Source organism: Notamacropus eugenii, chromosome 4 (genome assembly GCF_028372415.1).
Source record: "Notamacropus eugenii isolate mMacEug1 chromosome 4, mMacEug1.pri_v2, whole genome shotgun sequence".
Classification (NCBI taxonomy): Eukaryota; Metazoa; Chordata; class Mammalia; order Diprotodontia; family Macropodidae; genus Notamacropus; species Notamacropus eugenii.
The window spans coordinates 84,642,873-84,657,321 of NC_092875.1; the positions used below are offsets into that span (position 1 = coordinate 84,642,873).

At 39.5% G+C, this 14,449-nt stretch overlaps 1 protein-coding gene across 3 annotated transcripts in view; it reads right to left on the reverse strand.

The window, feature by feature from the left end:
• Positions 1–2,848: 2,848 nt before the first annotated feature.
• The window catches only part of LOC140500228 (uncharacterized), a 39,641-nt gene continuing 28,040 nt past the window's right edge, over positions 2,849–14,449 (reverse strand). Inside the window, exons 2-6 of one of the 3 annotated variants that reach the window (XM_072602553.1) lie at positions 13,360–13,499; positions 12,510–12,584; positions 11,807–11,933; positions 9,678–9,782; positions 2,849–4,505 (exon numbers count right to left, since the gene is read on the reverse strand). In XM_072602553.1, coding sequence (XP_072458654.1) covers positions 2,980–4,505; positions 9,678–9,782; positions 11,807–11,933; positions 12,510–12,542 — 1,791 coding nt within the window. In that variant the 5' untranslated portion in view covers positions 12,543–12,584; positions 13,360–13,499 and the 3' untranslated portion in view covers positions 2,849–2,979. The remainder of the gene's footprint in view (positions 4,506–9,677; positions 9,783–11,806; positions 11,934–12,509; positions 12,585–13,359; positions 13,500–14,449) is intronic. The other 2 variants (XM_072602554.1, XM_072602555.1) reach the window with 2 other exon arrangements.

A 14,449-nucleotide genomic window follows, 5' to 3' on the forward strand; every position in this document is an offset into this window, starting at 1 on the left:
CATAATTTTTTTCTGAAAAGATGAAATGTCAGAATCACAGACAAGAAGGAAAACTGTGGATCACATTTTTTTTTTTAAAAAAAGCTCTACATAATAAAGATTCAAAATTTCATGTACAAGCTTTTTTCTGTTCTACTATGAATCTAGTGATGTCCATTTTATTTGGTGCCATTACAATTTTAAAAATAAAGTGCTATAGAATTTCAACTACCATTTCTATGCAGATGACTTCCAAACATCCTGCCCTGAACACTCATTAGTCTGATGTGCTAGCATAGTTTTACTGAGTAAATGAAAATGAAAAACATATTCAATATGGAATCAGAAGATCAATTTGAATCCTAGCTCTATTCTGTATTACTTGTGTGACCTTTAACCTTTATGGGCTTGTTTCATTATCAGTAAAATTGGAGGGTTGAACTGGATCAGGGGTTCTTAACCTTTTTTGTATTATAGACCCCTTTGTCAGTTTGGTGGAGCCTATGGACTCCTTAGAGTAATGTTTTTACATGCATAAAGTAAAACACGTAAGATTACAAAACAAATAAATTATACTAAAATACAATTATAAAAATATTAAAAGAAAGCAAGTTCACAGACCCCTGAACTAGGTGATTTCTGAAGTGTGTTCCAGCTCTAGCTGCTATATTCGCCAATTGCTTCTGCTTGACCCTTCCAACCTCACCTCAGGTTCCATTAAACTTGCTTATCTTTCTAACTTTCTTATTTATATATGTGGCATCTCTATCATTTACCTATTCTCTCATGTTTGAAACCTTATTGCTAGCTTTTCTCACTCATATCTCATATTTAATCTGGTCAAAGTTCATGTCCATTCCATATCTGCAACCTCTTTTGCATCAATCCTAGTAAAGATGGACCTGATGCTATTATTTTAGGTGAAATACTGGAAAGAGATACTCTTAAGTCACTGAACAATTAACCAATGGGATTTACTTAGATATAGCACAGAAACAATATCAGCAAGGATACTGAGACACTTAGTTTCAGCTCTGGTGGTCATAGCTTCTGAATCTGATCACCATAGCAGGCAACCAGGAAGCCACATCAATACAGCCAGAAGGTACCAAGACGCTACGCAAAGGAGGCAGGGGTCAGTGAGGTCCCAGGGACAGTTTTGTCACCTTTTGGGGAAAAACTAATCCATATTAGGGGTTCAGGAGAGGCAGGGGCCTGACTCATGTATGGAAGGCACAGTAGGGGAAGAGGAAGCCTGGTAGATATTAGTCCTATCATATAGTACCTCTTCTCCATTTGCACAGGAATCCTCATTACCAAGTCCCAGGCCCACTTTATTGATCTAATAGTCTTTTAACTTCTAATACTTCCTGCTTCATACTGATGCCAGAATAATCTTCCTGAGGCACAGGAAAGCCATGACACCTTCTCAAGTCACCCCTTTACTCAAAACCCTTCCAAGGCTTCTGACTTGCACATACCAACTTTAAATTTCTTTGCCTGGCATTTAAAACCCTGCGTATTCCTGTATTACTCAAACTTTCCAGCCTTATCCCATTAATCTCATCCATATACTCTACTCTCCATATTAGACTACTTTCCTTCTTCCTTAACAGAATCCATGCTCTCCTGCCTGAGTTTTTCCTCATGGCACTCTTCATTTGTAGAATCTTCTCCTCCCCCATCCCTCCCACTAGCTGAATTCAACTATCTACCTTTCCCACCCCCAGACTTCACAAACTAATAATATATACTAATTATGCATTTATATATAATTATATGTACCACATTAGACTGAGGGATCCTTTGGGACAAGGACCTAATTACAGCTAAATTTTCTGTCTTCCTCAGCTTAGCCCAGTATTCTATGAATAAATGCAAAAGGGATTTCATAAATGCTTTTTGAATTGAAAACAACTCCCTTGGGCTTTTGAAAGTCACCAGACTGAATTCCCACTAAGTTGAGAATGAAATAGTAGTTACAAACAGTATTTGTGTCTTACAAGAAGAGCTATTTAACATAAATTAGTCTACAATTATCTAAGGGCATTTAAGTTCAAAAAGGTTAAATGACATGCTTATGGTCAGTCACATTGCTGGTCAGATCAGGGATTGAAGCCTAGGTCTTTTGATCCCAGACCCAATGCTTTCCTCACTGCTCCCCCTGTTTAGAAGTAGCCATGGTGTAGAGGACAGAAAGCTGGCTGGGAGTCAGGACACCTTGGTTCAAGTCCTGCCTCTGACGTATATCATCTGTGTCACTACAAGTTACCTCACATCTCAGTGTTCTAAACAAGACAGGACTGACCCACATTCCTGCCAGAAGCTCCCAATACTAACCAATGAAATCATAGGTCTAGTCTCTATCTTTCCCAAATGCAGAACTTGGTTTTGGGCCCTGGGGGAATATAACAGATAATTAAGATAAAGTTCCAAGCTCTGAATAACATAAAGCAACTCAAAGTTGCCAAAGAGATCAGTAAATACAAAGAGCTACTGAGTGAGAAACCCTTAATCCCCAAAAAGATGGAGGATTCATGAATTTTAATAAGTCTTCAGGAGGGAAGGACTATTAAACTGCACTAAGGTGACCCCAGATGGCAACCTCAGGCCTCAACTCCAAGTGTGCAGCAAATTACATGGAGCAGGAAAGCCTTCCAAAGGCACCTGGGCCAAAACAATAAAACTGAGAAGCAGTTTATGTCATTTTCAAATGATGAGAGCTTCTGTGGGGTCTCTGGACATCAAAGCTGCTTCTTCTGAAAACTACCATTAAAGTTCCTGAGCTTCAATCAATATGTTGTCATGTACACAAATCAGACTCTGCCTACATAAAGGTATAGAAATGTATGATTCAGTCTATCAGGGGTTTGCACAGTGATCCATCCTCTAATTTCAGAGAAGGTACGTATTCCAGGGGCTGAGTCATGTGACTAATGCAGCCCACCCCACATACTGAAAGAGGACATAAATTGGACAAGTTACTTCTTAATGGGAAAGTCATGAAGTGACAACTTTTTCACAGGGTCTCTCCCCAATGTGAATTCTCTGATGTTGAATGAGGGATATTCTGTGACAAAAAGATTTCCTACATTCTTTACACTCAAAAGGCTTCTCTCCGGTGTGAATTCTCTGATGTGTAAGAAGATGAGAGCTCTGACGGAAGGCCTTCCCACATTCATTGCATTTATAAGGTTTCTCACCTGTATGAATTCTCTGGTGTCGGATAAAACAAGAGTGTACGCTGAAAGATTTTTCACACTGATTACACACATATGGTTTTTCTCCAGTATGTACCCTCTGATGTCGAATAAATTCTGAGCGCCTACGGAAGGCTTTCTCACATTCACTGCACTCATAGGGTTTCTCTCCAGTATGAATTCTCTGGTGCTGAACAAGGGATGCACGAGCACTGAAGTCTTTTTCACATACATTACACTGAAAGGGTTTCTCACCATTGTGAGTTCTCTGATGAAATAGAAGTTGAGAGTCCTGACGGAAAGATTTTCCACATTCATTACACAAATAGGGTTTCTCTCCATTATGTGTTCTCTCATGTTTAATAAGGGTTGATAACTGGCTAAAAGTTTGTCCACATTCATTACATTTAAATGGTTTCTCTCCGGTATGAATTCTGTGATGGAGAATAAGAGATGAGCTCTGACTGAAGGCTTTGCCACATTCATTACACTCATAGGGTTTCTCTCCAGTATGGATTCTATAATGCAGAATAAGGGATGAACAGGTAGTAAAGGCTTTCCCACATTCATTACACTCATAGGGTTTCTCACCAGTGTGAATTCTCTGATGCCGAATAAAAACTGAATGCTGACGGAAAGCTTTTCCACATTCATTACACTCATATGGTTTCTCTCCAGTGTGAATTCTCTGGTGTGTGCTAAGGTTAGAAAGCTGGCTAAAGGTTTGCCCACACTCATTACACTCATAGGGTTTCTCACCTGTATGAATTCTGTGATGAAGATTAAGGGCTGAGCTTTGACGGAAGGTTTTTCCACATTCATTACACTCATAGGGTTTCTCTCCATAGTTCCGTTGATGATGTCCAGATTGGGCTGAGCTTTGCCTGAAATTTTTCCGATATGCATTAGGTTTACAAAATGTAAATTCCACTTGGCCCTTCATTTGGTCTGAATCCTGTTTGAAGTCTTGGCTCATTTTATCACATGGCTGACTTTTCCTTCTAGGAGGAATTCTTTGATTTCCAACAGGCTTTGACTCCTTTCTGAAGCTTTCCTGAAATTCATTACATTCTTGATGTCTCTCCCTTGTGGAGGATTTCTGGTGGATCATTGTCACTGGCTTGAAACCCTTTTTCTGTGAAAAAAGTTTTCTCAGTCCTTCTGTTGGATATTCCTGATTTCTCTTTGACTTATCTTTATCTTCACATTTCGATTTCTGGGAAAGATGCCCTGTACATCTCTCCAAAGCAGTCACTTGCAATTCCATCTCCTTAGACATTTTCTGCTTTTGAGAAAACCTTTCATCCTCAGGCCTTGTCTCAAAATCTGTAACAATGAATTTAAAGCATATATATTACCTGCTCTTCATCCTAGCAGAAAAGAAATTACAGGGATAGGAATGAGACAAATCTAATCTCCTAGGACACTTGGTGCTGAAAGATTTCAACACTAGCATTATAGTCTCAGTAGAGGATGGAAAAAAGAAATAAAATGAAGAAAATGATAACAGACACCAAGTTTGGGTGAAGCCAGAGAATAAGAGCTGGAGGAAGTGTGAGGTGCAGAACAGAAGGGCTGAAAGATAATAAACAATGAATAGTAATATCAGAGAGGTGAACTGAGAATAAGGGAAAAGGAGCTTTTGGAAACCGTGGGCAGAATGACTAAGAAGGTAATTAGCTAAGGAAGAGTATTTAGAGAGTTGCATTACTAGCACATTGTGGGTGGTGCTATAAATCAGGACAACCATTTTGGAAAGCAATTTGGAATCATGCAAATAAAGTGACTAAAACGCCTATAACTTTAGACCCAGAGTTTCCTTTGCCAAAATATTTATAGAAGCACATTTTTGGGACAGCAAAGTATTACAAACAAAGTAGATGTCCACTGATTAGGGAATAAGATAAACAAAATGATATGTAAATGTAATGAAATATTACTGTGATGTAAGAAATAATGAATGTGATGAATATGTAGAAGCATGGAAAGATCTACATGAACTGATGCAGAGTAAAGTGAGTAGAGCCAAGAAAGCAATATACACAATGACTACAACAATGCAAATGGAAACAACCATCATATACCAAAAAAATCAAAAGTGAATATTGTAAAAATATAAAGAACAAGCAGGGCTTGAAAGAAGAGATATAAGAAGGAACTCCCACAAATGCTGTCCATATTTTCAGATTTGTTTTTGACGTACTGATCAGATACCCTGATTTTTTTCCCCTTCTTTTTTTTGTCTTAAAAAATACTATTTGTTATATGGAATGGCTCTCTGGAATGGATAATTTTGCACTTATCTGGCATGGATGCAACCGTAGTCTAGACAGATTATGAAGGACAAGCCAAGAAACCAATAGAATTAGTGGAAAACTAATGGAATTAATGGAAAACTAATTAACGGGAAGGACACCAAAGAAAACCATGGTGATATAAAAAAGATATCAATTAAACTTATTTTTAAAGTAGATTTATTTTTATTAAAATTATAAGGAGTTTGTATAGCTTAAAAGAGATATGAGAAGATACCCCCATTCTTCTCCTTTGCAGAAGTGGAAGATGCCCAAATGTTATACACTGCATATATTTTCAGACTTTTTCAACATATTAATTACTTATATTGATTTTTTGCTCTTTTTTATCTTAAAATATAACTACATATGTAAAATTGTATATATGAAACTACATGTTGTATGGAGATGCTGAGAATTATGATCATAAACCAAAGACATCAATAAAAACTTATTTAAAACAAGAATGTCACATATGTCCTTCCTTAAAACCTTGTCTATTCAGTGTTATGCTTATATGTTCTTCAGAAGGACAAGCATAGGGAGAGGTGTTAGACCTGAATAGAGGGACTTCCTGAATAAGACAACTTCTTCTGACAACAAACGTCAATAGCTTCTCTGAAATACAGTGTTAGAAAGTTGTTTAGAAGCAATGAAAGGTTAAGTGACTTTTATAGGGTCACAATGGCCAGTATGTGTCAGAGACAAGAGTTAAACTTGTGTTCATGACCCTAAGGCTAGCTTTCTATATACTACACTCTGTTGATTCAAGTCTTTTGTTTGATAAACACCTGTAAAACTTAAGTATTGGGAAGACAATAGGGAAGAATTAATGTGGAGGAGGCAAAATTTCTCAGGATTAATACAAGATACATAGGTCAGCAAGGAAAATAATGGAAACCATATATTTTGTTTAACTAATGGGAACTGACTGGGGAAGTAAGTAGCAGAACTAAATTCATATAAATACTCTATTAAAGTGCTAAAATATAAAATGGGTGAAATGGAATATTAAAAGTTAGTACAGATCACGTACAGTAGGTCTCTCAGAGACTCAGTAGAAGAAAACTCAGGCCACAAAGCCTATGCATAGAATGTAAAAGGATGAGTTCTCTAATATGACAGGGTGTAGAGAGCAATAGTTCTTGGGATCTCCAAGACTCTTTCAGGGGGTCTTCAAGGTCAAAACATTTTCATACTTATATTAAGACATTTTAATTTCTAATAGAGTAAATATAGGTAGATATGTAACCTATAAAAACAAAAGCTCTTTTGGGAATAGGGTCTTCAATAATTTGTCAGATTCTAAAGATGTTCTGAGACCAAAAAAGTTTGAGTACCAGTTGGCTAGAGTACCAGAGTAAAAAACATCACTAGAAGTTTCTAGGAATTGTGAGAGGTAGAAATTCGATACTTAAACCAAACCAACAGCAAACCACCCCCAGAGCTGTCTATCACACTGTCTCAGTAAGTCAGGAAGGATGAGATAAACATGTAAAGAAGATTGGGTCAGCTGCCAAATTCAGACACCTGGGCATAAGAAGGGCCTTTGGTTACCTAAGAATTCTTTTTTCCCAGACCTGCAACTTCATCATGGTTACAAATGATTGTTACCAAATGTTACCAAATCCCATGGTGTAGAACCTTCTTTCACAGATGCAGATCAGCTACTCTTCTGTAATGTCTTAGTGATTTACCCTTACTCACACCCAGGATCTGTCACAGCCTGTACTTGAACCCAGATTTTCCTGACTTTAAGTATCTATTTACCTACCACATTTCTTCCTCAGCCTAAGAGTAATAACTCACATGTCTCTAGCACTTTAAGACCTTCAAAGCATTTTCTTTCCAACAATCCTGAGAGGTAGGCAGTGAAAGTATTTTTAGACCCATTTTGCAAATGAAGAAATTGAAGCGCTGAGAGGTTGAATAATTTGTCCATGGTTACACAGACAATAAGCGTGGAAGACAAGACTCAAATGCAGATCTCCTCACTTGATCAAAACCTTTATGGGAACAAGATATACCGGAAACCCCTGGCCTCTGGTACTTGTTCAACAACTCCAAAGGTCTGTAGGCAACCATGATGAGAGCCCTGAATGACAGCTGAGTCAGACAAGACCAGGGCTTAAGTCTCTGCTCTGCCCCTCAGTAGCTGTGTGGCAAAGCCAGCGAACGAATGAATGAACAAACAATGGCTTAGGAAGTACCAGCTCCTGCGGATACCAACAGGAAACCCTCTGAGAGTCAGTTTCTTCACCAGTGAAATGAAGAGGCTGCACTAGATGGTTGCTATGATCCCTCCTTTTGCTAAAACTCTGATTCTAAGTCATCCTGAGGGTAACATAAGGTCATAGTAATTAAAAAATTTTCCTATCATTTTTGACTCAAGCACCAAGTTCTAAAATCAGTGATTAAAGTAATAATCACCTACAGTGAAAGGTGGCCTACCTTAAGAACCTTCAATTGCTCTTAACACACAGTAGGTATGGAAGCAGATAGATTGGATCTGTAACTCCAGTTTAAGGATTGTTTCTAAGGCCAGGTAGGTTACAGTGGGACATGAAGCCAAGGCTGAATGAGATGCCACTGTCTCCTGCTTGGTAGCCTGTCCTTTATTTTCTCCTCTGGTGCTGGCTCTGCACCATGTCCCCTCTCTCTGCCCCTCAGGAGAGCAGATTCACATCTCAGGCTCACACTGGGGCATAAAATTATTGAGGGTTATCATTTTTCTTTTTGTGCCAAGTATGTCTAGTTTAATTTGAGTAAAATAAATGAGTGTGGTGTACTCCCTTGTGCTCAGTCTTTAGGGAGAAACACAAAGTCAAAAGCCAAAGGTGAGGAATGAGAGGATATCCCCAGGATCCTAGGCCCTAAAGCTGAAAGGGATGTGAAGGCTAAATAACTTGTCCTACAGACTCACACAGGTACTAGTTTTGGTTTGGTTTTTTTTTTGGTGACAAGAACTCAGACTAAGAAAGCAGTGGGGCAAGACAGACCAGTGCTGTAGGTATTTTTGGACATCTAAGAATTTTAGCACAAAACATCTCAACAGAGAAATCTTCACACAAAGTTTTCTGTGAATATTCTCAGATAAAGCTCTGAAAAGGTCACTGGGGTTGAATGAGGGCAGTGTTGGTTATCTAGGTGGTCATTATTAAAAAGCCACTTGCCACTGGGAGGCCAAGATATGACCTGACACCACCACTTTATGAACATCTAGTGATCCTAACAGCTCATACACACTGAGCACTTTAAGATCTGCATAGCCCTTTTCCCACAACCTTATGGCATAGGTTGTATTATTACTAATTTATTCACATTATTTGTTATTTATTTACTATCCCCATTATGGAGACACAAGGGTCAGAGGGGCTAAGTGACTTCAGGTCATGTAGTTGGCAAGTCTCAGAGTTAAACACAGCAGTTAGTACCTCCAAGACCAAGGCATGCCAAGGATCAGATGCCAGAGCTAAAACAGAGCCACAATATAGCTATCTAACAAAGAAGGTAGGTCTGTTAAAAGTGGGAAGCCCAAAGAGGATGGCATGGAGGGTGCAAACAACATAATTCAAGTCAACCTTTATCAAGCACCTGCCTTTCAGCACATTAGGCAAGACTGTAAGTTACACAGAATGTGTCTGCCTGCATTGCTGAAGGCAATTGCTCATTCAGAGGTTCTCTGTACCAATAAAAGCACAAGTCCAGGCTTTATTCCTATTCCTAGGCATTGGGATATAAAAATACAAATTAAACCATGTCTGGCCTTAATGAGTTTATATTATCCTGGGGGACATAACATGTACACAAGTGCCACTGAACCTCTCACCTAACCTCAATTCCTATAGAATGAAGGAGTTAGCCAAGATGGCCTTTAAGGTTGCTGCCAACTCTAAATCCTTTAATCCTATGACTTTCTGAATTAGGAGCTTGCCCTGCATATGCTTCCTTTGCTCTGACTACTCTAAGGCTTCACCTCCTCAGCCCCTGTGGACATAAGCAAGGTTGGTATGGCTCTGTACACTGCTTTCACTTATTCTCTGAAGAGTTCATTTTTCCTATTCTACTTCCCCAGAGACTGTCACTTCTAATTACAGTAAACCTGTCTAACAATCGCCTAATACCCTACAAAGTACATAAGAGATGCTCAATAAAGAAAAGCCTGTTCAGTAACTGAATGAAGGAAAGGTTCTCATACACTCACCTGAACAATCTCCTTTCAAGGTCACTTTCTCCTGTGTGTATACAACCCATGGCTCTTCCCCTCGCTCCAGCTGAGAGATCACATCAGGTTTAGATACTGGAAATCCTGCTCATAAGGAAGGAAATGGTGTCTGGTAGTTTGTCCTGAATACAAAGAGATGCCCCCAGCTTAGTCCCAGACTTTGAATCTCTAAAAGAATAGGAGGGGAGAGGCTATAAACATCAGGCTAGGGAAATTCTGCTAAGGTTTAAGAACATGCTGCATGCCCTCTAAGGACTACACTTCCATGTGGGAAGCTTCAGGGAACAAAAGAAGGAAGGAAAGGGAAGTCAGAGCACAGAAAACAAATAGTTCATGTGTTCTCTTCCAACTAAGAGGATGGGAAATCCTCACCTCTAGGCACATTTAATTCAACTAGCATTTATTAAGGTCCTTCTATTTGTAAAGAACTATGCTAGGTGCTGAAGATACAAAGACAAAAATAAGAAGCCCTTGTCTTCAAGGAGCTTATGATCTATGGAATGGGGAACATATACACAGAAAGGTAAACATAACATACATACAAGACAGATATGAAGTCATGAGGATGGGCAGAGGGAGACCTTAACAAGTACGGAGGATCAGGATTAGCATCCTGCAAGAAGCAGTCTAAGCTGAGCCCTGGACCTAGGGACAGATTCTATCAGATTGAGGCTAAAAGGGAATGGATGAATTCTAGTCATGGGGAATAGACTATGCAAAGGTACCAAGATGGAATGTCAGGTACAGGAAACTGACCAACAGACTACTTTGCCTGGAAAGCCAAGTAATCAGCAATAAATCTAGAAGGCCAGGCTGAAACCAGACTGTGAAAGGCTTTAAATGCCAAAGAGAGGCATTCATGTTTTATCCTGGAGTACTAGGGAGCCACTAGAGCAGAGGAGTGACAGGATCACAAAATTGTTTTAGGAAGAACAATTGGGAAGCTGTGTGGAGGATGGATTAGAGAGGAGAAAGGCTGAAGGGAATTAGGAATTAGGAATCAGTTAGGAAGCCAAGTGATAGAGACCTGTACTAGGTGGCTTTAGTGTGAAAGGAGAAAAGAAGAAAAACGCAAAAGATCAAGTGAAGATTGAATCTTCAAACTCATCAGTATTTCTAAGCACCTACTATGTATCAGGTACTGTACGAAATCTAAGGAAACAAGGACCAAAACATAAGCTCCTTAAGGAGCTTATATTCTACTGTTAGGGTTCTTGGTGGCTTCTAGACATCGTTCTCATTTGTCCCATGATGGCATCTAAGAGAGGCAGGCCTCAGGAAGACTGGGAAGAGGGTAAGGGAGAAGAGGAGCAATAATAGTATCTGATGTTTATACAACACTATCTGATGGACTTTAAAGTCTGCAAAGCATGACACATCCGTTATCTCACTTGATCATTCTGTAAGGTAAGTACTACAGGCCTTATCCCCATTTCACAGATGATGAAACCAAGGCTCAGAGGAACTAAGTGACCTTACCATGCTCACACAGATATTGAAAAGGAGAGGCAGGATTTAAACCTAGGTCTTCTAACTACATTATGTCCCACTGGCTCCCAGAGCCTCAAAAGAACTAGGTGAGGGGTACACAAGCCACCTTCAGAGCAGGAAATTGGAAGAGGGGTCACAGGGCTGAAGGGCAGATGGGCAAAGGGCCTCCCAGAGACTCAGGGCAGCAAGACTTGATTGCATATACAGCATAATACTGATTGGATATGAGGGATAAGGAAAAGGAAAGAGTCAAGGATGAAACCATGGTTATAAACCTAAGTGATTGGACAGATGGTGGTGCCTTCAACATTTCCAATGGACAACAAGAAGAATTCTTGAACTGAGGTAGAAAAGCTGGGTTTCCTCTAAGGAACTTGAAGAACAGAAAATTATAATTCCAGGGATCATTACAGAAATTGCTCATTTTCAGCTCTCAGCAGACTAGGCTTGTGGAATGGGAAAACAGAACAAAAATATCCTATGTTGAGTCTCAAGAAGACTAGTGATTTCTGATTTCTGAACATTTCAAACAAATACAAATAGCCCATCAGACCCCAATGCTATTTACCAAACAGGAAGCAAAGAATCTTAGAACTGAGACAGAGGAAAGAACTTACCCAATGAGATCATGTTCTCATAATTCTCCAGCATCACATCCCTGTAAAGGCTCTTCTGAGCAGGCTCCAGACAGTTCCACTCACCTCTGGTGAGGTAAACAGCCACATCCTCGAATATCATTAATGCCTGAAATGATACGCTCCTGTTGCTGCCTCGGTACAGTCCCACTTCTCTGACCAAAGGTGAGAAGAAGGGAAGGGGGCAAAACTGAGTGTGTGAACCCATCTAGCTATATCTAAGAATGTGGATGGTGTCCAGTTTATACATGTTTGTGTTGAGCTGGAAGGAAAAGAATATGTAAATCCCTTTCTCAGCGGAGGGCTGGGGTTGATGGGGTGAGGATAGTCACATTTTGGGAGGGACAGGACTTTCAAAAATATTTTCCAAATCCTAAAAGAAGCAAAATCCCTCATTCTAGCTACAATGATTTAAAAAAAAAGAGGGTCTGGGGCAGTGACTTCAAACTCTGTAGTTGTATGGGCAAAAGGGACATACGCGTGTGTGTATATATACTGGGGGCAGTCTAGAAACTTGGGGTATAGTCCATAGTGTTTATCATCCCCAGATTTGGTATAAGCTTCAAGGAAAGGGTATTTGGAATCAGGTCCCTGAAGAGGAAAGAAACCAACAGAGAAACTACTGGCCAAGGAAAGAAATCAAGGCCACGTTGAGTCTGAAACAATCAGGTAAAAGACTGCTCACCTGGGGCCTGGATGACAGGCATTCAGCCTCCATTATCAATTTTCTTGGCCTTCCTGTGGTGTAATAGGCAGGAACCTAGGAAGATTTGGAGGGGAAGGAACTTTGAAGAGACCAGGACAGATTCCAAATTTCCAGACTCTATCATCCCTCAAAATATGAAAAGTCCTCTCCTCACTGCCTACATCACTTTATCAGGTCTTTCTAAGGCAATTTTTAAAACTTCTTGTCTCCAAAAGATTTCCTCAACCATCCATGAACCAGAAAATCTTCAAACGCCTCAAAAAATGCTCAAAGTCCCACAAAGAAAGCCATGGAACCCAGGCAGGCCGGCTGTTTTTAAAGTAGAAAGGGGAATATTAGAGAGTTGGGAAACCCCATCTCTATCTTCTAAGATCCTAAACTTCCTTCAAAGTGCCATGTCCTATAGAAAATCTATTCTGATCCCTAGTTGATAGTGTTCTCTTGCAAATTGTTTTACATATATTTTGTATTTAATTTTCTGCATACATACATTGTTCTCCCCCAATAAAATGCAAACTCATCAAAAGCAAAACTGTTTCATTTTTGTTTCTGCACTCCCTGTGCCTAGAATGGTGACTGGCAGAGAGTAGATGCTTAATGAATACTTCTTGTATTGAATCCATATTAGCAGACTCAGGTCTCCCTATAGCAAGCCTGTGAAGGCCTGCTCCTAATGTACTGGTCTTTCAAAGCTTACTACAGGAGCTACATCAAGATCATTGATGCCAACAGCAAAGGTCCTTCCCCAGAAGAGGGTAACCAATAACAATTTGCTGTGAGCCAGCGGTTGGGAAACAATGTACTACAAAGTCTCTAAATTCCTTCTCACCTCAATAATCTTACAAGTCCATGATTCCAAGGACAGACATATGATTCTGTGGATCGGGACATCTAGGTTCTAGTGCCAGTTCAAAAATTAACTCACTGTGTGACCATAAGAAAGCCCTTCTTCGGGCTTCAGTTTCCCATCTGTAAAGCAACCAAATAATCAATCAGTAATCAAAAAAATAATTTGTAAAGTCCCATACAACTCTGATACTCTATGACTATCTACAGTCTCTAGGACTGTATTTGTTAGAAGGTTCGTGTAACAATAACCATAGAATCACAGAAGAAAACATGGCACGGTGAATCTAATTCAACTCATACTGGAATAAAAGCTTCCTCTATAATATAGGAGGTACTGTGGTATATATGGGGTCATAGCCTAGGATATAGAGTACTTGGGTTTGAATCTCACTTCTGCTACTCAATACCTGTATGACCTTGGGCAAAGCACTTAACCTCTCTGGGGGTCAATTTCCTCACATGTAGATGACCTCCATGGCTTCTAACATACCTTCCAGATCTAAATCTGTAATTCTCAAATTGTCATCAGCCTCTATCTGATCTCATTATTGTGTGAACTTGGTCAAATCATCCCGCCTCCAACTTCATCTGTAACATGAGAGGTTCTAGCTCAAGGTCTGTGATCCTATGACTTCCACTAACAAACCACATCCTTCTAAGGGCAGTTTTCTCCATTTGGGAAGAGTTGTAATTGTTAGAAAGTTCTTCTTTCCTTTAAACTGAAATCTGCCTCTGAAAGTCTGATTCTTTCTGTTTCAGGACCCTGAGATTAAGCAGAATAAGTCTAATTCCCCTATATTACAGTCATTAAAACAATAAGTGACAAACTCACACTTCTACAGCTCTGTACATAGACAAGAATCACATGGGATGAGAAAGTATGGGTGAGTTGTGACATGTGCCAGTAGATAGTAAATCTATTATAGATGAGAGACATTAAAATATCACAGTATATAGCATTTTAAGATTTAGAATAGACTGGGCAAGAGAGCATGAGGTCCTGTTTCAGGGGATAGAGAAGGGAATAGATACTAAATGTTGTAGATGTGGAAGTGGTTGACAGAATTTGA